The 21,945-nt window shown below is 38.3% G+C and overlaps 1 protein-coding gene across 1 annotated transcript in view; it reads left to right on the top strand.

Moving 5' to 3' along the window:
- Positions 1-21,945, top strand: part of KIF13A (kinesin family member 13A) — a 118,233-nt gene that overhangs the window by 68,307 nt on the left and 27,981 nt on the right. Inside the window, exons 10-18 of the mRNA XM_075142791.1 lie at positions 3,318-3,429; positions 3,830-4,042; positions 5,678-5,788; positions 6,918-7,052; positions 8,265-8,395; positions 10,188-10,274; positions 10,382-10,548; positions 15,995-16,205; positions 21,561-21,723. Coding sequence (XP_074998892.1) covers positions 3,318-3,429; positions 3,830-4,042; positions 5,678-5,788; positions 6,918-7,052; positions 8,265-8,395; positions 10,188-10,274; positions 10,382-10,548; positions 15,995-16,205; positions 21,561-21,723 — 1,330 coding nt within the window. The remainder of the gene's footprint in view (positions 1-3,317; positions 3,430-3,829; positions 4,043-5,677; positions 5,789-6,917; positions 7,053-8,264; positions 8,396-10,187; positions 10,275-10,381; positions 10,549-15,994; positions 16,206-21,560; positions 21,724-21,945) is intronic.

Here is a 21,945-nt window from a genome sequence, read left to right as displayed (position 1 = left end):
CTGCTTCCGTCCCGCAACTCATTCTGTTGTAAACACTCTTTCCTATCTCGGGACAGCATGTTGCAGAGGGGAGGCGATGGATCGCTCTCCCACACACTGAAACAACGGAGAGTTGTGTCATTTTGTTAACGTCTTCATAAAGTTCTAATAAAGGTTACTTCTGATTTTTCTCAGAGCTGATGCAGAGTTGCCTTGATGAAGGTGCTGGGTGTCTGCTCTTTATTATTGAGGTTTTTGGGGGACTTGCCGTACCTCACAGGAAAGCTGGATGTGCTTGTTCCTCCCCAGGACATGCTAGTTCCCATACCCAGCGTAGAAATGCAGGTGCTTGACAACTTTGTGCTGTAGTCAAAGAATTTCTAGAATACAATAGTAGGAGGAAGCAGAATAAATAAGCTGTCAATTAGTGGCTAAGAAAAATACTTTCTGTGAGCAGTCTGCAATTTTAACTCTGATTAGTAAAATCATAGCTGTTGTCATTTTAACTTGAGAATGCAAAAAGAAGCCTTTAAAATGTCAGCGGGGAGGGGAGAGAGGAATGGGTTGGGAGGTCTGGCTCCAAGCTGATTTTAGGGAGGTTTTTTCTATTCAGAGTTAACTAAGAGAAAGGTGGATTCTGCTCATGGAAGAATTTGATTGTAAATGGTACAGAAGTAGCTTGAATGGGTGTCATTCAGGGACAGAGCTGTTCCCTGCGGTGAGGAACTTCCCTTCGAAGGCTGCTGACTCAGGCCAGTGGTGGGGAGCATGTGAGCTTCCCTCCGCCCGCTGGCAAGGGCAGCCTGTCGTGCCTGAGGAATAGGGACAAGGAGAACAGAAAGTGTGCAGAAATGGCACTTTCCCATGCTCTTGCACCACGTAAGTTCACTCTGCTGCTTCTGAACTGCCTCAGTCTGCCATGCACTACGGGCTCAGGCCTTCTGGTTGATTCATTGTATGAGTAGTGTGAGATAGGATCAAAGTAATGACGGATCTCTGATGCATCATTTAGCATGAAGCAAAGCAGCCGATGATGAGTCCTGTAATTACTTTGTTGGGCAGCCATTTCTTTTACTGCTTTCCTTAAAGTCTTTAAACAGCTTTGTATTATGAAATCTCAAGCAGAATACATAAATGACTCCAGTTTGGCTTTTATTGCAGATGTTAACAGTCTTAAAATAAAACCAGCATTTATAAGGAGCAGAAGTATTATCACATCTTTTAATCCTGTGTTAATAAACCGTAGCTTATAATTTCCTGTTTATTATTAAAATGTAGTGCCCATAACTCAAATTGGTGTTGGAGCCCTGTTGTGAAATAGTTTTCAGTGAGAGGCCTTTTTGAATCCTTGTTCTTCCTATCTCCATTCTGACTGTCCTTTTCTTCCCCCTCCCTCAGTTTTTGTCTTCGGTTTTCACATTTCCCGTCATTTAAAGAGGGAAAGAGGAATCGGAGGAAGATAGGCCAGAGTGATTTTTTTTGTCTTTACGCTCCTTGAAAGTGGACTCCATTGGGAATATACTGGTGGTGCTTTTCAGTTGTGCTGTGGAAGGTTGCTACGGAGCAGCACACAGCATCCTACTGTTTGTTCTCGCATGTTTAGCACGCTGTCATCTCTGTCTGTGGAGACCAGAGATTGGAGGCAAGAACCAATTCTCCCTCCCCCATTTTCCCCCCACAAGCTTTCAGAGGTTGTTAGGCTTTTGTTTAGGTCACAAACTAAAACTAACTCTCCTTTTTGCTGTGACTTTTTCAGAGGTGAATTGGAAAGTTATCCTATAGACAAATTGCAAAATAGAGTGCACTCTTGGGAGATTAGATTGCCTAGCCTCTCCTTAAATTTCTTTTTCTTTTAATTTTGCTTTCAGGTCTATGCTATTTCTTCATACCACTTTGTGCTGTATGCAATAGGGGACATCTTTTGTGACACATGTAATGGTTCTTGTTATCTTCCCTTAGATGTCTTCCTTGAATTATTCTTCTGCAACTTTTTTGTCATTTTCTAAATGTTATTTCTGAAGCACTGGTAGTTTCAAGCAGCACTAAGGCTCTGTTACAAATATTGTGCAAACACTGCCTGTCAACTAAAATAGTACTACTTCTTGGAAAAGAAAACTCAAAAGGATGGAGTGGAACAGTACAATTAAAGATTTATTTGACTATGTAATTGCAACGCTGCTGAAGTTTTCCTTAGTAGTTATAAAGAGTAGCTGGATAATTGGGCATGAGTATGACAGACGAGTATGCTCTTGGGCTTCAGCGCTGTCTGTTTTAAAACCCTTTAGGCATCTGTTTAATGTTCTCAGGCTCCTGAACCAGCTCATTATCTTAAACATACTCACCCCAAGAGTCCCGATGTCACTTAAAATTTACACAGGGTTGTATAACAATTGGATAATATAATGTACATTTGCTTTGCACAGGTTGCTAATACAGTTATCCCTGTTGGTAGAAGTGGTACATGTATCAAAATGAATGAGTTACCTGTATTTTCTTCATGATTCTAGAGTGGTGTTTGGGATGTGGCTGTCTGCTAAGCAATTTGGGGGCTTTTCTCTTTCATGCTTGTGCAACATTTTTGTAACTGGGAGATTCTTTGGTCTACTCCCCCCACAAGAAGCTAGCGATGCTCCACCTCAATTATAAGTCAACCTGTTTGTCAAGAGACCTCCTAATCGGTCTCTTCTGGTGATCAGTTTTCCATTGTCGTGTGATGGCTGATTAGTTACTGGTTCACCAGGCAGACTAGTTCTCCTGGCCATAGCTGGCTTTGTCTTGAGGGTGCCTCCTTATGGCTAAAGAATTGTTCAGTTTTAGTCTGTTGTTGAGCCAGTGCTCTTAGAACGTTGTTTCTAGAGACGGGATTCTTACTGTGCTGCCAACACTGACTCGTAACAGTGTCATGAGGCAGTGTCCAAGATAGAAAGATTTTTAGTCTCTGAGAAAAGGTAGATGTCTAATCAAAGGCAGTGATTCTTCATGTACTGAAGCAGTCTGCTTTGCACTTTTCAAACTATTTTAAATATCTGAATATTTCAACTTAGTCTTCCTGGTACTTGGTCTTAGTACCAGATGAGATGAAACACTGTAGATGTAATTTTTTTTTTCTTCCAGATACGTAACTTCAATAAATACATTGCCTGTTTGGAGCAGGGCAATGGGCTAGCTGATCTCCTGTGGTCATTTCTAACTTAAGTTATTCTGAAATTTTAAAAATTGGATGAAGTGAAGTTCTGCAGAGCATAAATTAAACTCTTTAGCAAATCCCCTTTTCTGTGTTTTATTAAATCTATATTTGGAATATGTGTTAAATCTGTTCTATTGTGTTGCATTTATAGATCACTTTCAACGCTGGGCTTGGTTATATCATCACTTGCTGACCAAGCAGCAGGGAAGGGGAAAAACAAGTTTGTGCCTTACAGAGACTCTGTACTCACTTGGCTTCTCAAGGTAATTAATATTTTCCGTTCACCCTGTTCACAAGATGTCAGCTTAATAGTTTGTAGGATCATTGTAGCATTCCTCTGTGTGCGTGGGCTTCTCATCTTTTTTTTTTAAAGAAATGACCTAAGGAGCTCTCATAGCTATAAGTTGTTCCAAGTAATATGGACAGCTAAGTATATCTTGTGTTAATTCTACGTAAAGTCCTATTTGGCTATTTTCAATTATAGTGGAATCAAAGCTTGTGGAGGTGGCTAGAAATGTTCATGGATCGTACTGGTTGGTTTACATCCAGAGTACCTTTCAGCATCTAAATAGTCAGCTTTGTATTTTAAATATCTTTGTAAAGACATTGTATAGTCTCAGAACAATTTTTAACCCTCAAACTTTCTGTGGGTGCACTCTACAGGACAACTTGGGAGGAAACAGCCAAACTGCCATGATAGCCACAATTAGTCCAGCAGCAGACAACTATGAAGAAACACTCTCTACTCTGAGATATGCAGACAGAGCCAAAAGGATAGTTAATCATGCTGTGGTGAATGAAGATCCAAATGCTAGGGTCATCAGAGAATTACGTGAAGAAGTTGAAAAACTGAAAGAACAGCTCTCACAAGCTGAGGTAACATTATTCACAGTACAATGTAAACTGAGTTTCCCAAGGAAATGTCAAACTCTGGCTGGAAGACTAGCTTTCTTTTTAAGTCTTACAAAATGAGGAAAGGAAGAGTCTAGCGTGGGTTTTTTTTGGTGTTTTGTTTTGGGGTTGGTTTGTTTGTTTGTTTTTAAATAATTAACCTTGTTTCCTGAAATAAATCCAACATAATGTTTGCATATTTTTAATAACTTTTAAATGAGGACAACGATGTACTGATAGTGACCCTTGCCAGAATAGACTGTTCTTGAAGAACTTCATGTCGAGCAATAATTGATGCAGCACAGATAAGAGCTAGAGTACAACTTCATTCTGTAGACTTATTAGCAGAAATTTTTTTTGCATTGGTGAACTATATAATTTTATGATGTCAAATGGAAAAGTGTGAAAAGTTGTAAATCTGGTATTGGACCACAAAATATGTGGGATGTTTCTCTCCTTGACATTTGTGAAAATCTATAAAAAATTGTCAAAACTGCAACACCAAAACCATCAGCAATTTGCTTTACTGCCTTAACAGTTAACACTGTGAGATTGCTGCTTATCTTAGATTTATACTTCTAATTGGAGAGTAAAGTATCAAGGTAGGATAGTTTACTTGGTGATAGCTGGAGAAATTAGGGACTGCACTGTAGGAAAACATTTTTGATCTTTTCAGGCAAGGCACAAAATACTGGTGGAAAAAAAACAGAAGTGTGTCTGAAGGTAAATTTGTGATTTGGGTGGTGTTTAAACTTCACGTTTATTTAAGGAATAGTGTTCCTTGTATGAACAGTTCCTTACAGGCTGGAATGGGAAAATCTGCTTTAAGAAAAAGGAGCTATTCACTTTTTTTCATAAATAAAAATCTGTTATAATCCCATATTTAAAATCAGAAAATATTATTGTAACATGTTCTTAATTATGTTGGTGGACTGGGCCTGAACACAATCAGTAGGAAGGTGTCCAAAGTCTTACTAATTTTTTTAAAAAGTTTTTTCTCTTATACCTTCTGTTAAAAACTGTTATATAGAGTTATAGGCCGGTTGAACTGTTACTTGGCACTGGACGTATTCAAGCCCTTTGCTTTTGTTTCCTATTGTGAAATGAGAAGCCTGTGTTAGCTCCAGAGCATGCCTTCCTTCGAAGGTAATCAACAGGGTCAGTCTGAAAGCTTTAATGCAACTCTAGGAACTCTTACGAAACCAAGATAGAATGGAAGGCTAAATATCAAGAGGAATTTGTGTTTGAAACTAGTGTTGGAAGAAAGACTTTGCAGTTGAACTTCAGATAGCTAAGACTTAAAGTTTTTAAATATTCAGATATTTTTATACAGACACTGAAGCTTGAGTGGCCAGGCCCAGAGATTTTGTTGGTTCCATTAGCCTCTGGAGCTATGTCAATCTTCAGCTATTTCAGATCTGGACTCATTATAGATTGATTCTGTCCTCTTCCTTTGCAAATGACCTGTTTCTTTATCTTCTGCCATGAAAAACCTGGGGATGTAGTTGAAATCTATACTTGTTTCATTTCATATTATGTTGTGGTGTTCAGTTTCCCTGTGCAAGCAGATGTTACAGTGGGAAGAGTAGCTGAACGTTTTTGCTAATTTCTATCTTTTAGGCCATGAAGGCACCAGAATTGAAGGAAAAATTGGAAGAATCTGAAAAACTAATAAAAGAGCTAACAGTCACCTGGGAAGAAAAGCTAAGGAAAACAGAAGAAATTGCACAGGTATTTCAGAAATTTTGAGGAGGAAAGGCCAAATACTTATATAGTGCAAGTCAGCTGAATTTCATGAGCTTTAGTGGACTGTGCTGTCTTCTCCACCAGCTATTTAGAATTCCTCTGGATTTTTGTCTTTCCCCATGGTTTCTGTTTGTTTTGTTTTTTGTTTTTTTAAGGGTAAATTTCATTAGGATAAATGTAGCTCTGTGATGATATCATTGATAAAAGCTAATACTTGATTTTAAAATAAAACATCAAAATATGTTTGGGCAGCTCATTTATTTATAAGACCACAGTGGGATCTTGTATGTGTTTCCCCTGAAGTGACTAAGAAAATGAAGAATTACAAAAGGATCAGAATTTTGGGCAATATTTGTTGCTTTTGCTTTTAGTGACTTCTTAACCATAGAAGGAAAATGTATACATGTATTCACTAATGTTTGTTCATTATTCTTAAAATAAAACTTCTGGGTTCCAGTGTACTTTTCCATCGTTTCCACCATCTAGAATGGAGAATGAATATTGGTGGTTTCCCTTTCTAGTCCTAATGTTTGAGAAGCATGCTTTGGTGCAACCACTGTTTAAATAAAAAAAAAAAGGTGGGAGGGAAAAACCAAACCAAATCCAACCAGCCAAACAAAAAACCCCAACCCCCAAACTGTAGCAAAGCAAAAGATGTGTGATTGAGTAGATGCTTTAGCTGAATTAATAATACTGCAAAAGAATAAACCTAAACTGCCGGCATGCTATTTTCTAAATTATCTATGACTGTGATTATCTTTGAAGTAATTGCAACTGAGACTCGTTTTTAACTAACATAGAGGTTCAAAGCCGTGTTATGTTACTTATGAGTATCTCTAATAAAATTAAGAGGGCTGCTTAGGTAAGCAAGTGCTGCTTTGGGGAAACAGGTGTTTGAGGATTAGATCTAACTTTTTATTGTTGGTATGTAAAAATAAATTCTATTAAACATATAGTACTTGACCAATGTCTTAAGTTCTGTTTCTGGTAGCGATATGCAGAATGCATGTTCAGCACGTGCATCCTCAACTTTAGTTGCTCTCCTTTCATTTACTTGCTGTACTTGTCTCTACATATTGCAACAGGCAAGATTAACCTATTTTTTTGCTTGCAGGAGAGGCAAAGGCAGCTGGAGAGCATGGGAATTTCCCTTGAGTCTTCAGGTATCAAGGTTGGGGATGACAAGTGTTACCTGGTGAACCTGAATGCAGACCCTGCACTCAATGAGCTTTTGGTTTACTATTTAAAGGTAAGAATGTGAACAGGATGTTCACACAGAATGAAAGGACACCTGTTTGTCGTTTTGAATTTCTGGCTCAATTTGTTATTCAGAATGTATTTAGATTTTTAAGACTAGTTGCAGCAAAATAGGATAGGCCTCCTCCTACTGTTTAGGCTTTTGTTCTCCCTTTGCAGTTCAGCTTCATTGTTTTCCTAATTGATCTCCTGATTGCCAACAGTGGGAGAAGTGCTCAGTGTGTGCCAATGCTGAGATAAATTCTAGCTTTTCCAGACAGTATGTGAATAGAATTGCCTTTTAGACTGAACTTGAAGCGACAGCCTCATGTTAGATGCTTCTTTTTGTTAGTGAACTGAGGATTGCTTTAAATATTCAATGAGTTAATCATAAAGAGATGATGTTTAGCAGTAATCGGTAAGAGTAAACATAGTCTTCGATGACAGAAAAGCTTAAGAAAAAGAGAAAGGGGGGGGGAAAAAAAGCACTGTTAAAAATTTACAGAAATGTATTTTCCTAGTGCCGCTAGCTTTCATACCATTCTGTTTAGCACAGTCTCGTGTCAGAGTGAAACAGTGTCAAATACAAACCTAGTAAGTTTGTAAGGAAACGTGAGCTCCTTGTCAATAAGATATGAAAGACTATCCTGTCTATTTTTATAGTTACTTTTCTGCTTTAGTGGCTGAGATAGGGCTTCTGTATTTGAACAGTAGCAGATAAAGCACAACTTCTCTAACAACAGTAAAGTATTTCAGCAGAATTTACAATACGACTTGAAATTATGTAGAGATTAGTATGTTTAGTTGAGTTGCTATATAGCTATTTTCTGAAAAGCAGCCGTCTCTTTGCACCTTGTTTTACTATCCATGTTGTCCTCTTTTATATATGCCTATATGACATGGCTGGTTTTCTTCACTATTTGCATTATTGCTTGTATGCAAACATAATCTGAGAATATTTTTAAATCAGAATTTGTGTGTCAACTCCTTTATCTAAAAACTGCTTTATCTAAAACCGTATGAAGATAAAGTGCACAGCAGAAGAACAGTTTGTGTGTGACTTCTTTACAGTCTTCAAATCTGCTGTGGCACTATTTCTGCTCTATAGAAGTGCTTAGCAAAGGAGAGCACATAGATTGTGCGTTCTCAGTGCCTCAGCTAATATTTTCTCAGTTATATAAACAGTGATAGTTTGCTTGTCTCTTAGTAACAGCTTATTTTCTAGGATCACACAAGAGTTGGTGCAGATACCTCTCAGGATATACAGCTCTTTGGTATAGGAATCCAACCAGAACACTGTGAGATTGATATTGCTTTAGATGGAGAAGTTACACTCACACCAAAAGAAAATGCAAGGTAAGGAAGATCAGCAGCACTTTCCAGTGAAGTGTTTGCTTTTCTTTACCAGAAGATAACGTGCATGCATTTTTGTTTTACATAGTCAGAAGTATCTTACATTCTCATCCATGAGTAGCTTCAGTATAGGTGACTTAAAACATACTTAGAAGTGAAATTTGGCGATAAAACTGAGATTTCCCCACACGTGTATACACCCACCCACTCTGCAGCATAACAGGCTATCAGTGGTTTGGCTCAGAATAAATCATCTCAAGAAGGTATTTGGTAGGAATGAGGGACCATTGCTTGTCTGAATCTTGGGTGGTAACAGGATCACTGAGATGCTGCTGGCTATCCCAACCTGTGCTATGGGATAGTAGGCTGTGTCCTGATGGGGGAGGATAAATAGTGCCTCGTGAGTAGTTCCTGTTGTAAAGGTCAGTATTTTGTGAGGAAGAGGTGTTTTAAAGATCTGAAGATCTTTAAATTCTTTTGTAAATATTTAATTACTGCTGTGTCTAGTAAAATACAGTGTGAAGTCACGTTTCTCCTTTTGTTTCTACTTCTGTATTTTAATTATTTTTCATTTTGGGGGGCACTGTGGCTTCTTGGGTAGAACTGTAAATGTCTTTGTCGCTTCATCTCCAATGGCGTGTGATAAGCAGTACCTTTGTCCTAGTTAATAGTCATGCTGCTTGACTGAAATCTGAATATCTAAATAATTTATAGATTAGTATTAGAATGAAGAACAAAAGTTTGAGAGACACCTTCTAAAAAATCTGATCTCTTTCGTTCTGCCTTCAGTAAAATACCTCTTAGCATTTGCATTTTTCTTCTGCAGCCTACAGTACAAAATTTCAAACAGATGGGATTCAAAAATGTGGTGATAAAGTTACTATACTGGAAATCAGTCATTTTGACTGGCAAGAACAAAGGCACATGTCAGTGGAAAAAACATACTTTGTTTTACTCGTGCCTGATCTGCAATGCTTAAGTAGCTGTTCTTAAGATACTAGTGTCAACAGAAATTTAGTTACCAGAATTTCATTGAAAAAAGATAAAATAAAAATCTGGTTTTAAATCAAATGCTTATGTGTTTGTGTTGACTTACTTGAGAGAGACAGCTAAATACAGAACACTGCATCTAAAAAGGCTTTTTTCATTTTACTTAAGTTTTTATTCCATTTCAAATAAAATGTTCTGCTTTGTGACTCACATATGCAAAAGTTCAACAGCTCCGTTTTTTCCATTTTGTGATTGAAACTTAAATACAAAGAAACCTAAATGCAAATATAGCAGTATACCAGATGTTCACAAAAGTAGACCCTTGTTAATAATAGAGACTCCATTTGTTGAAAGAATGAAACTTGGATCTAAAGGTCTTTTCTTATGCTTGAATGCCGAGTACGTTAACAGTATGTTTTACAACTGTGTTGACTAACTTTTATCTTGGAGAGCTTTATCAGTAGGATTTGCATGCAACCAAGTTTACAGACTGTTTATAAGAAACAGGCAGTGACCCAGTTTGAGAAATGGGCATTTAAAGAAAACTGTGCAACTAAAAGCAACTTTGTCTGTATGTTTACTGAAGAGATGCATCAGTGAAAGCTGGAGGGGTGCTTTGTGTTTAATTCCGACAGTAGAAATCAGACCAGTAACTTTCCTGTTGATTCTTTAGTGAGAACCTAGCAGATTTGTGCATTGTATGATACAAATCCCTGTCTGTAGATGGGAGAAGCAGTAGATCTTGTTGTTACTTTTCAACCTTTTATTTTTAGGATTTTACTGAAGTTGTATTTTCTTCTTTCAGATCCTGTGTAAATGGTGCACTGGTATGTTCTGTCACTCAGTTATGGCATGGAGATAGAATATTATGGGGAAACAACCACTTTTTTAGGTAATAGTTGATATTTACATTCCAGCCTCTTTACATTCAGCCTATTTTTTTTGTCTTCCACTGTTCTGCATAAACTTTTTAGAAACTAAATTTCAATTTTTACACAGAATCAACTTACCAAAGAGGAAACGACGAGATTGGCTGAAAGACCTTGAGAAAGAAAATTCGTTAGGAGAGCATGATCTGGACGCAGCTAGTGAAGCTTCTTCAGAACCAGACTACAACTATGAGTTTGCACAAATGGAAGTTATTATGAAGACACTGAATAGTAATGGTAAGGCAGCTGGTTCTTTCGGATTATCTAACAAATTCAGCATGGAACTTAATTTCTGGGTAAAGCAAGTGGTACATTTGCTCCAGGGGCCTTTGGAGCATTTTCAGAAAAAGGTATTTTACAGAAACAATGTTAGGCGCTTATATATATACACACACATATGCAGCTTGGTATAAATACAGACACAAACACAAATTAGTAGTTGGTTTGTGCCCTGACACACAATTTTGTCTGTATATCTGCTGTCCTTTATAGTGCAGCTGAGTTGTTAACATGTCAAATCATCATCTAAGTCCTACTAACCTCTTGCTTTTGCAAGTTACTGCAGACAAAAGGGTGCTCCAGGTACGGCTCCGTTAGTTTCATCCTTCCTTTTGTATCAAATACTACTGACACCATTTTAACCTTAGTAGGAAAACACTGAAATGATAACAAACCAATAGTCAAATGTCAGCTAGCATGGTTTTTAATGCTTGATCACTCTCAATATTTTATTTGATCTTTGTTATAACCTATTGTGATGCCTTTTTTTGGACAGTATAATAAAATACAGTATATATAAAATAATGGTATGGTATACATAAAACAATATAGTGTTTTCATGGTTTCCAGAAGGCAAGTCATAGTTCATATCATATTAATATGGTATGAAGAAATGCTGAAAAACTTGGTAAACTACTGAATGCTTTGTACAGGTTTTTTAATACACAAAATTTGAGAGGCAAATACCTTGGTTTTTGGTCGCTGACCAAGACGATACAGTAAATGATGTTTCATTGCTTTCTGTTCTCCTTTCTTCATATCTTTGCAGTATTTCCATTGTTTGCTGTGGTTTACTTGTTGAAATACAACATTTACTTTTTTCTTGGTCTCCTGTTTAACTTTCTCTGTTTTGCCGTTGAGTGCAGCATGATGGTTGATGCTCTAGCAATAGTTTGCAGGTTTTTCCGCAGTTTGATTTTAATGGGTTTGGTTGTGTGAGTGAGTTACAGGGTCAGGTCATTTAAGTTGATGTGAAATTACTGTTTGATAACAGAAATATTCTCATTGTGGTTCACTCATACCAGGAGATGAATTTCAGATGAATCTGCCATCCTGGTGGTCTTCAGTGTTGTCATCCCTTGTGAAGATTCTGTTGCCTGTCTTAAGGCCTCAAACCATCCCGTATCTGTGCCAAAACTGGGACAAAGGTTTTGAACTCGATTGGCTCATGCATGAGACTGCTGGAGAAATTTGAAAGCATTAATTGATGCTTGATCTGCGTGTCACTAACCAGGGTTTTGACTAAACTGTAGCAGTCTACAATGAGTCAGCGTTCTTTGAACGGAGGGTTACGTTTTTTGGTTTTCATGTGTAGTTATCTATCTGATGGAAATGATTCTTCACAGTGTTTCAAGTGTCTTTACTTTTTAGTTCAATAGACTTTTTTGATTGTGGTCTGGGCCAATTTTTGTCTTCTGTGTTGTTTTCTGTGTCTTTACTCAAGAACAGTACAGACCTTGCTGTTCCATTAGAGCTCTTTCCTCCCTAATGCACAGCAAATGTTAGCAGTCATACGTGTCGCACAGTTTCAGAGGCATCATAACCCAATTATTCTGTTTCTTGTCTCTTCTGCTCCCTCCCACGTAGGTGTTGCTTAACTAAGTTGGAGTAGTAAGTGACAATAAAACCCTGACAAAACTAGTGACTCTGAGGATCATAGGCTGGTCTTTTGATTGAAAGCCCAGTAGCGCTTCCAGGTTCTGTTCTTCTCAATGGTATAGCTAAAATACAGTATTTTCTGACAGGCTTCCATTTTGTTGGGTAAGAAGTAAAGCAGCTTTGTTGCAATACAATTTATTTATTCTTCCTTAAAATGAAAAAAAAAAATATGGGTAAAGAAGAAGAAATAACTAAATAACTGAAGACAGCTAATTCTATTATCCGCATTCTGTGGAGAAGCCCTAGGGGGGGGATAAAGAGGTATCTTAAAAATTTTATTAGGTAGTTATTTTATAGGCATGTATAGGTTTGGGATTTTTCTTTCACATCAGTGGTTTGATATAGCCCAAAGCTAGAGTTTTTGGTTTTCCTTTGTTTTGTTTTTTTTTTCCCCCTTGATCTATTTTGAGAACAGTAACCCTCTTTAAATAAATAGCCTAGCTTCTCCAGGACACAAACACATTTGTTTTTATCACATGTAACCAGTACAACAGTGTCACATATTGCATCCGGCTCCAGAGGAGCTCTGAGGAAAATGTGTAACTTTGAAAACAGCTGTGAAGAAAACACCCAGATTCGTTCCTCCCTTCAGCATGTTCACTTTCTTTGGGGGATTCTATCAGATCAGCTTTGTACTGCTAGTTTGTGATGCTGGTCAAACACAGAATGCAGCAAAGACGTTTACTTTATTCTTGTATATGGTGCAGTAATTAAGTAAACGATGTGATTAGTTTACGCAGCTTCTCATTTAAGCAAACAAAGCTGTTACAGCTCAGGGTGGGGATTTTGATGAAATTTAGCAAAGCAGCCTGTGTCATAACCTTCTTCTAGCTGACTTAGAAAAATGCACTTATATGAAATCTTAAGGAACTTATTCAGCAATGTTGTTACTGGATTAACAGATTCCAGATGTGAATTAAGTGACATTGCAGCAAGGTAATAAATGCTGTTCATCCTATGGAAAAAGTACATTCTTCTGGTTCAATGTTAATATTCAAACATTTTGCAGAGGATTAACTCCATATGAATGGTCTTTTCAGGGCCATTGAACTCTTGTCATATAAATATGTAAAGGATTGGGACTTGGGACTTTTAACACTGTATGGAATTTGCTGTGCATTTGGCAGGCACTGGGTAGAATCTTCCCTAATTTATTTGACTTTGCATGAGAAATCCAAAATTGTGGAACGTGGTGTTTAAATCTAACTTAAACACTATTGTAGTTCTTTTGAATTGTGAAAAACTTGACTGTTTATTTTTTCATCTTTTTTTAACTATATGGTTTATAATTCACACCATATTTTGCTTTTTCACTGTGAAAGGCTTGCGGTTTTTGGTGTAAAATCTTTCAAAAGTTAAATTGAAAACTTTCCTAAAAGTGTAAATTTACCTTTTGCATTTCAATACAAGCATAACCCACCTTTTTCTTTCCCCAAACCGTAGCGAATTTTGTTGAAATTGGGAATTTTTAGACTAGGTTCTTGCATCTTGTTCCAAATATTTTCCATGGTATAATTTGATCCTGTGGTGGTTGTGATCCTGTAAATCTAGGTGGCTGAAAAGATCACTTTTATTAAGGAAATCTGCTCCCTGAACTCGGAGCTGGTCTTTGAGCAGTTTAGGAAAGTCTCGTCTTAATGAGTCAGCCTTAGATTCATTTCCTGTGTTTACAAACACAATAGAGGGCTTTTAATTTCTTCCATGCCTCTTCTCTATCTTCTGCGTAATACCTGATTTCTCAACCATTCTTACACATAACTAAAACTGTTTTAGGGATTATGCAGTAAAACCTATGCATGTGAAAGTAATTCTGGTATTATCTGGAGGAGTTAGGAGGATAATGATGATGCAGATCAACATTAATAGCTTGATTTGTAGTCTAGAATATTAGAACTTGGTTCAGTCAATTGTTTTCGTTGCACTGTCTGTTTAAAAGCTAAAAATAGCTAACTGTCTTTCTGAGAATGTCATGTACTAAAAAGTAATATTTCTGGTTATTTTAAGACACTTTTATGCATCACTGTTTTGCTATTTGGTTGCTATTTAGACTGACTGATTTTTAACTTTGTGCTTTATAATTACCATTGTGGTGGTATTTTATGATGCCTTTGTGTGAAGCCAGTGATTTCTTCCGTGGATAAGTGTAGGGCCACAGTAGCAACTTGCAGTAGTGTCTGCTGAAAATAAAGATGTGCTTTACATCCATCTTAATATTTCAAAAAAGGATGCTGAGAGGCAAACACAAACCCACTCTAACAACAGAACCCTGGAGATCCTGTTTGCGTCTCTGACATTTATAGGAAGGATTTGTTTTATGAAGTGACTTGCCTCAATGGCCATGTATGTTAAAATCGCAGACAGTGAACTAGTTTATCTTTAGCAAAATTGGTCTCAGTAGTTTTAGTACTAAGTTGTTATAGATTACTAAATACAGTAATGCTACGTGGTTTGCAAAGATACAGGGGATGTGATCTTTGGGAGAGTGTATGTACGTGTAATGGTGACCAACGTACACTACCAATGATGAGAACCCCACAGAACCTTTCATGTGAATCCTCTGTTGCGTGCTATAGTAACCCAAATTTTGTTTCATGTAGCATTGTAGTGTCAGGAAAACTTGTACGAAATCTTACAAGGACTGGATTTTGGTACTGAGGGCAAGATGGTTGATAACTAAATCACACCGATGCGTTTTCTGGTGTTTTGTTTTGGGTTTTTTTTTTGAGAAGCACACCTCTAGTTCCAAAGTGGGACAGTGTAATTAAATCTAGGTTTATTTTTCTCCCTCCCTTGTGACAGACTGGCATCCTTAAACGTCACAGCAGCTCTTTTTTTTGTATTTGCAAAATGGAAGAGATATCACAAACAATTATTTTAAAGCTGAAATTTTTTGAATTTGAAAATCCTGGCAATGTGCTTCCCCTAACAATCCACCACTTCAACTATGGAACTCCTCTCCCTTCCCCTTTTGATGTACACAATCGGCCATTTGTTAGGTGATGTGCTGTCACTCAGATATTCATCTAGCTTGGGCATCTTGCAAACCACTTTTTTGCTGTATTTAAGCTTTCAGATGTATGTACATGAAGCGTATATATACTGGTAGTATATAGAAGGAGCTTATTCCATTGAATTGCCCTTCCAGAGGCACAGTCCAGCATTGGACCTAAAACCAGGAATGGACAGAGTAATATTTCTTTAATTTGAATGCAGTTTAGCTTTAACCATAGCTGATTGACAGAAGCAGTTGTTTTTTCAAGATAGAGCATCCAAATGGACATTTGTTCTGGGTTGATACTGAGATGGAATGCAGTTTGTAAAGCTAAATGCAGAAGTCTCCTCCAGTAGGTGCTTTGTCTGCTTTAGTGCTGTGAAGCGCATTGGTGCAATGCGATGCGTGACTAGTCAGACAATTTGGTTTTTTTCCTACTGGGATTCTGGAACATACTATAACTTCACAGTATTGAAGTATGCAGTAGACGAGGGTCTTAACCATTGGTCTAGCCTCTTTGCATGCCATATATTTTTTTCCTTGTTTGGATTTATTTATTTAATGCAATATTTATTATTTTGGCTTTTGTTTTGGGGGACAATGGCCATCTTGTGTTTGCAAAGACTCTGGGATATGTTGATTGCTGTTACCAAATAAATAGTGAGTGTTCTGTAACGCTGAAATGGCATTTTCTCACTTTTCTGCGTTTCTTTTCTCTTCCTCCCCCCCCCAACCCTCCCCGCTTCTTTTTAGACCCAGTACAAAATGTGGTCCAGATCTTGGAGAAACAGTACTTGGAAGAGAAGAGGAGTGCTCTTGAGGAGCAGCGGCTGATGTATGAACGTGAGTTAGAGCTGTTGCGGCAGCAGCTCTCTCCAGAAAGACAGCATCAGCATGGCAGCGACAGACTCTCCTACACTGCTCAGACTGCACAGCAGAAAGTAAATCTCTGGACAGAAGAGAGGTGAGGATACTGGAGTTAAAACAAAGGGACTAATAAGAACTACAAAGGGTGGAACATGGGGCTTGAACCATCTGTCAGAAACTTACAATATTTTTTGGTAGGGTTGACATGCAGTACAAGATCTGCCAGCACTGTTAGCATTTCATTTAGGACTAGGTTCTGATGTGTAATGTGCGTACAAGAACTGCCTGTTTGATTTAACACACAAATGAAACAAGAATTTAGCTTTTATTGATCCACGTTATAGCATTTTTATTGGTTTTTTTTTTTTTTTTAACTAGAGAAGTGCTTCTGAAATATTTAGTTTAGCAACTATTGTTTAAGTTACTTCTGGAAAGAAAGGAAAGGATAGTGCAGAGGTAAATTTGTCAACTTGGACTGAGTCCACTAAGGCGTATTGAGGGTATACAATGAGAGCACGGTATTTCACAATCTAAAACCATAAAAAATACAGAAAATGGGAGTCCTTAGATGTTGTATGTATGTGTTTCTAAAAGTAAGCCCACCTTTAGAAGAGGATTGCTGTGTATTAGAGAACTGCAGAATAGTCAAATAGAGTATGTTTGAGCTGTTTAGGAAGTAAAAGGCTTGCCATGAGGTGAAAAGGCATCTTTACAAAGGAATAGCATGGCACCTGAACGGAGCCTTGGTGAAAGATTGTCATGAGATTTGCAGGGGGAGTTTAAAAAGCGGACTAGGAAGATGTGAGCAGAGTTTAAGTGCGTGTTTGCATCTTGACAATGCGAGAAGCTTGCTCTTAGTATCATTGGGGAGAGAAAGATGTCAGCTCCATAGAGAGAAGTTCTAGGGGCAGCAACTGAGATGATTTAAGTTTTCGGCATATGAATGAGTATTCTGTCATTGGATTAATTCAGCAGGAAGAATGACTACATGTACTGACAGGTTTCTTGTAAGTTTCTTTTATTCTATTTTCTTTTAAACCAGAAGCTTCATTATTCGCTCAGCCTTTTTCCTATATGTAGTGAGTTTGATTGCTTTTTCCTCTTTTGATTATTTTTGCTTTATTCTCCACCATTTAAAAAAAAAAAAATCCATGTACAAGAGGAATCTAAACAAAGATAGCCAAGATTATGTGGCAGCTTTCAAATTCAGAGTGTTAGAACAGAACAGATCTTGGTTTATTTTTTGTGCAAGGTTTTGTTTTGTACTTTCTGCCCAGTTTGGCCTGGGAAAAAAAACTAAACAAATAACAAACTGTTGACCAGCGATGACTAGAATGTTTTCCATGGCAAGTATAGAGAGAAGTAATGCTGTGTTTCAACTTTAATTAAAATAATTTTTTGCCCCTGTAAGAGCTAAAAACAGAATCATTGGGAACTGAATGTAAAGCATTGCAGAATCATGGTTGGGATTTGCATGCTCTTTTAGGGCTGCAGAAGGAGTGCAAAGTAAGAAACATGCTGGTTGGAATCATTGCTATTCAGAACTGCTTCTAGCACAGCAAGGCCATCAAGAAATCATTGATAACCCACTTCAGTAGCAGAGATGAGAACTGGGCTTACTGGCAAGGGGAGCCATACCTCTAAAAAGATGCAACAGAAGGGAAAAGGAAGTAGCAAAAAACTTCTTGCCCGTCCTTAAGACTTGAGAAGAAAAAATTGTAATTCATCAATTTAAAATTAACCAGCCACCACAACCATGTAATGACATAAAAATGAGAATCTGGAGTGGTATCAAGGCTAAGTGTTCTGCCAGCCTTCTCTTCTCAGTTGTTAGACGTTTCTTAGGATGAGCTGTGCTTTGAACAAACATTTTTGCCTCTGGATTTCATGGGTGAATGCTTTACTCTATGTAACTGTTGAACTACTCGAAGACTGTACTTTGCTGCATTGTAAAAAAGAGAAGAATGAATGCTCTTTGTAGCAATCAGTAAGGAGTCTGATAAAGTTTTGGTGGCACTGCCATTGAATAAGCAGTTTCTGGAAGAACTAATTATCAGTTTTCTGTCCTCCAGAAGATCCTCTTAGGTATACTTTTTATTTATTTATAGTTCTAGAAGAGGTTTGGGCTTCGGAAAAAAAGGGCAAAAAATTGGAATCTTCTTAAATAAGAAACCAGAAAAAAATCTTTGAGGGATTTCTGTTGTAAAAGCATGGCAACATGGTGCTGAGAAGGTGTTTACCAGCCAACTGGCCAGAGGGCAAGAAACGCAGGAAAAAATGGGAAAACTGGATGTCAAGAATGTGCGAAAGAGCCAAGTGCCTGGATTGCATGGGATAGGATTAGTGCAGTTTTAGCTGTTGCTCTGTTGCCATTGCAAATGAAGCTGAGCTCTACTGCGTCAGCCAGCAAAATGAATTTGATAGGTATCAGATGTAGGCACGTGGTTGTATCTGTCAGATCAGCTAGAACACATTGTGCAGTTTATTATGCATGGCTTTATGCTGACTATGTCAGGACAGGTGATACCTGACCTGGCCTTAAAACCTGTTGGCGTAAAGTTAACCCATTGTAACTTTGAACAAACTTAATTTGTTGGGGCGAGGGGGCAGTGGTGATGTGCTGGACCAGAGGTTTAGTTCAGCATATTCTGTATAGAATCATAGAATCATTAAGATTGGAAAAGACCTCTAAGATCATCGTGTCCAACCGTCAACCCAACACACCATGCCCACTACACCATGTCCCTAAGGGCCTCATCTACATGTCTTTTAAATACTTCCAGGGATGGTGACTCCACCACTTCCCTGGGCAGCCTGTTCCAAGGCCTGATCACTCTTTCAGTAAAGAAATTTCTCCTAATATCCAATCTAAACCTCCCTTGGCGCAACTTGAGGCCATTTCCTCTCGTCCTATCGCATGTTACTTGGGAGAAGAGACCAACACCCACCTCGCTACAACCTCCTTTCAGGTAGTTGTAGAGCACAATGAGGTCTCCCCTCAGCCTCCTCTTCTCCAGACTAAACAACCCCAGTTCCCTCAGCCGCTCCTCATAAGACTTGTGCTCCAGGCCCTTCACCAGCTTCGTTGCCCTTCTCTGGACACGCTCCAGCACCTCCATGTCCTTCTTGTAGTGAGGGGCCCAGAACTGAACACAGTATTCGAGGTGCGGCCTCACTAGTGCCGAGTACAGGGGCACGATCACCTCCCTAGTCCTGCTGGCCACACTATTCCTAATACAGGCCAGGATGCCGTTGGCCTTCTTGGCCACCTGGGCACACTGCCGGCTCATGTTCAGCCGGCTGTCAATCAGCACCCCCAGGTCCTTTTCCTCCGGGCAGTATCTGGCATTACGAATCCCGAGACTTGCAATGACACCTCATGAGTGTCAGATGTAAGTTTCCCTAGTTATGGCTTAAACGATTGTTTCAGGATTTCATGTTCAGTGGGTATTTGCTTTGGTTAATATCCTGGTAGAGCTTGTCATATGTTTTGTATAGTAAGAATTAAGAAATCCTATCTGAAACATTTTTTTTTTGCTGAAGTTTCTGGAAGGGTGCTGGCACAGCTATACACAGAAAAACACAACTGGAATGAGCACTACTCATAATAATTGGTTGAGTTACTCATAAGTCCCCCTTATAGTCTTAAACCATTCCTTTCTCAAGAATCTAGCTAGGACAAGATTGGTGTGGGAGCCTCCCCAAAAAGCTTGCCAGATGCCAGTTTCCTGGATCAAGGAAGTGACTGGCTGTAGCTGAATCCCATGGCTCTTACAGAACTTGCAGATCAAAGCTGCCTTCTGTTTCTTAAGCTAGGCAGCTGCCTCACAGTGGTTGCAGGTGTAAGACACTCTCAGTATTAAGTACTATTTAGTGAGTAATTCTTGACTCTACCTTCATTTTCTGGGTGAATCCAAAATTATAGCTGTCTGTGGAATGTGTCACTCCCATGGTCTGGAATTGCTCATTTAATCTTGATGGCCTGGATAACAGAAGCAAGAGGCAGATGGAAAGGAATTTTCCATATAATGCTGGGAGCAGATATGGAGGAAGTGGACTAAAAATCTGCGGACAGTAGCAGCTATTTAAGATCCAACAAAACCCACCACTGTTGCAAACTTAGGCCAGATAGCAGGGAGAGATGTTTCAGCATGTTGAAGGCTGCTTCTAACACTGCTGGTCGTTTACCACTTTAGTATGGTATCAGGGAACCAGCAGAATGCAATTTGAATTACCCAGGCTGTTCTTCGGGATATTTAGCAAAAAGATAGCCACTAAAGAAGAATTCTGTTGGGGTCTGAAAGGCATACTAACAGTTGTTTGTGGTTTGTACTATAAAGACATACAAAAGATCAAAGCTTATCTGAATAAAGGCAAATAGGCAAACTTTGCCTATATTCACAGCAAGGCCCATTTACTTGTTCCTCCTATGCTTGTCCATAATGTAATATATTTTGTAGAAATTGTATGTGCAGAACGTGTACTGTATTTCAGTAGGACTTAGAAAAGCTAAAAAATCGTACAGAGGAGTGCTGGTCATTGAAATATCTGAAGTCTGATCATGAGTTTTATGAAGATGATGAGACACAGTAAGTGCTGTTGGGATTACAAAGAAAGGCAGAAAGGGGGACTTCGCATTTGCTCAGAGGATAATCACGATACTTTTAAAAGTATTAAAGACGAGAATCCCAGGTGAGAGCATATCTTAGTATCACGGGTAGAGGTATAGTATGTGTCGTAGCAGGTTTGCCAGGTGTTATATTAGAACAGATTTGCTCAGGCAGGCCTTAGAAACCTTTTTGGAATTTTTCCAGAGACTGTTAACTGTACAGAGTGCGCAAGCTTTAACCTGTGCTCATTCGTCTATTACTTAAAAGGTACTTTGAGTGTATAGGATTTTTTTTTTTTTTAATGTGTACACTTGAGATGGCTTAAGTGTATGGAGGGAGGTCTGGGGGTCTATAGCACTGCAGAGCCCCTAGCTGTGATGTAAAGCTGTGGCCTGCAGTGATTGCAGGTTCCAACATCACGATCTGAAGAAAAGTGGGTTTTATCTAGATGAAGTCTCACATGTTGGGACTGGTAGTTTCTGTGGAACAGGACTCCAGATGAAAGACAAAGACAACTGCAATTATTTCATTTCTTAAAAATTAGGAATGTCCCTAGGGCTTTTAACAAATCATCACTGTAACAGCTCCCATAGTACTGTGCCCTTTTATTTGGGCATTACTGTGCTAGACTTATCTCGACAGTAATATGTTTGTTTAATATGTGATCACTGCTTTTCCTCAATAAAATTGTCTGACACTGTTTTGTGTTTGCTGACATAATGCTATACAGCATTTCTTCTTCAACTTGTTTCAGAAAAGTCTTTGTTAGCACCTCTATTTGCAGCTTTCCAATAATAGAAATAGGTTTCTGTGTATTTTTCATGTTACCTACTGCACCACAGGGATGAATTGTTTCGACAGAGCCTGGCTAAACTTCGAGAGCAGATAGTAAAGGCAAATACACTGGTGAGAGAAGCCAACTTCTTAGCAGAAGAAATGAGTAAACTAACAGATTATCAAGTAACACTTCAGATCCCTGCTGAAAACCTCAGTGCCAACAAAAAGGTAATGACAGCAAAGAATGTCGGAAAATGTAGTTTTATGGTTAATCTAAAACATGTAGACATATATAACATTCATCTAACTTGAGGCAATAAAATGTTACTTTTGTTAGATTATGCATAGGCAAAATATGGGTGCTACCTGACTTTAGTATATTGAAAGTAAGTAATTATAAGTAAAAATGGGAACATAGCATTAGGTATGGCTTTTGCTATTCTTTCAAGT

This window comes from Calonectris borealis, chromosome 2, assembly GCF_964195595.1.
Source record: "Calonectris borealis chromosome 2, bCalBor7.hap1.2, whole genome shotgun sequence".
Lineage (NCBI taxonomy): Eukaryota > Metazoa > Chordata > Aves > Procellariiformes > Procellariidae > Calonectris > Calonectris borealis.
The sequence above is the reverse complement of the archived record's forward strand: the minus strand, read 5'-3'. Positions and strand labels throughout refer to the sequence as shown.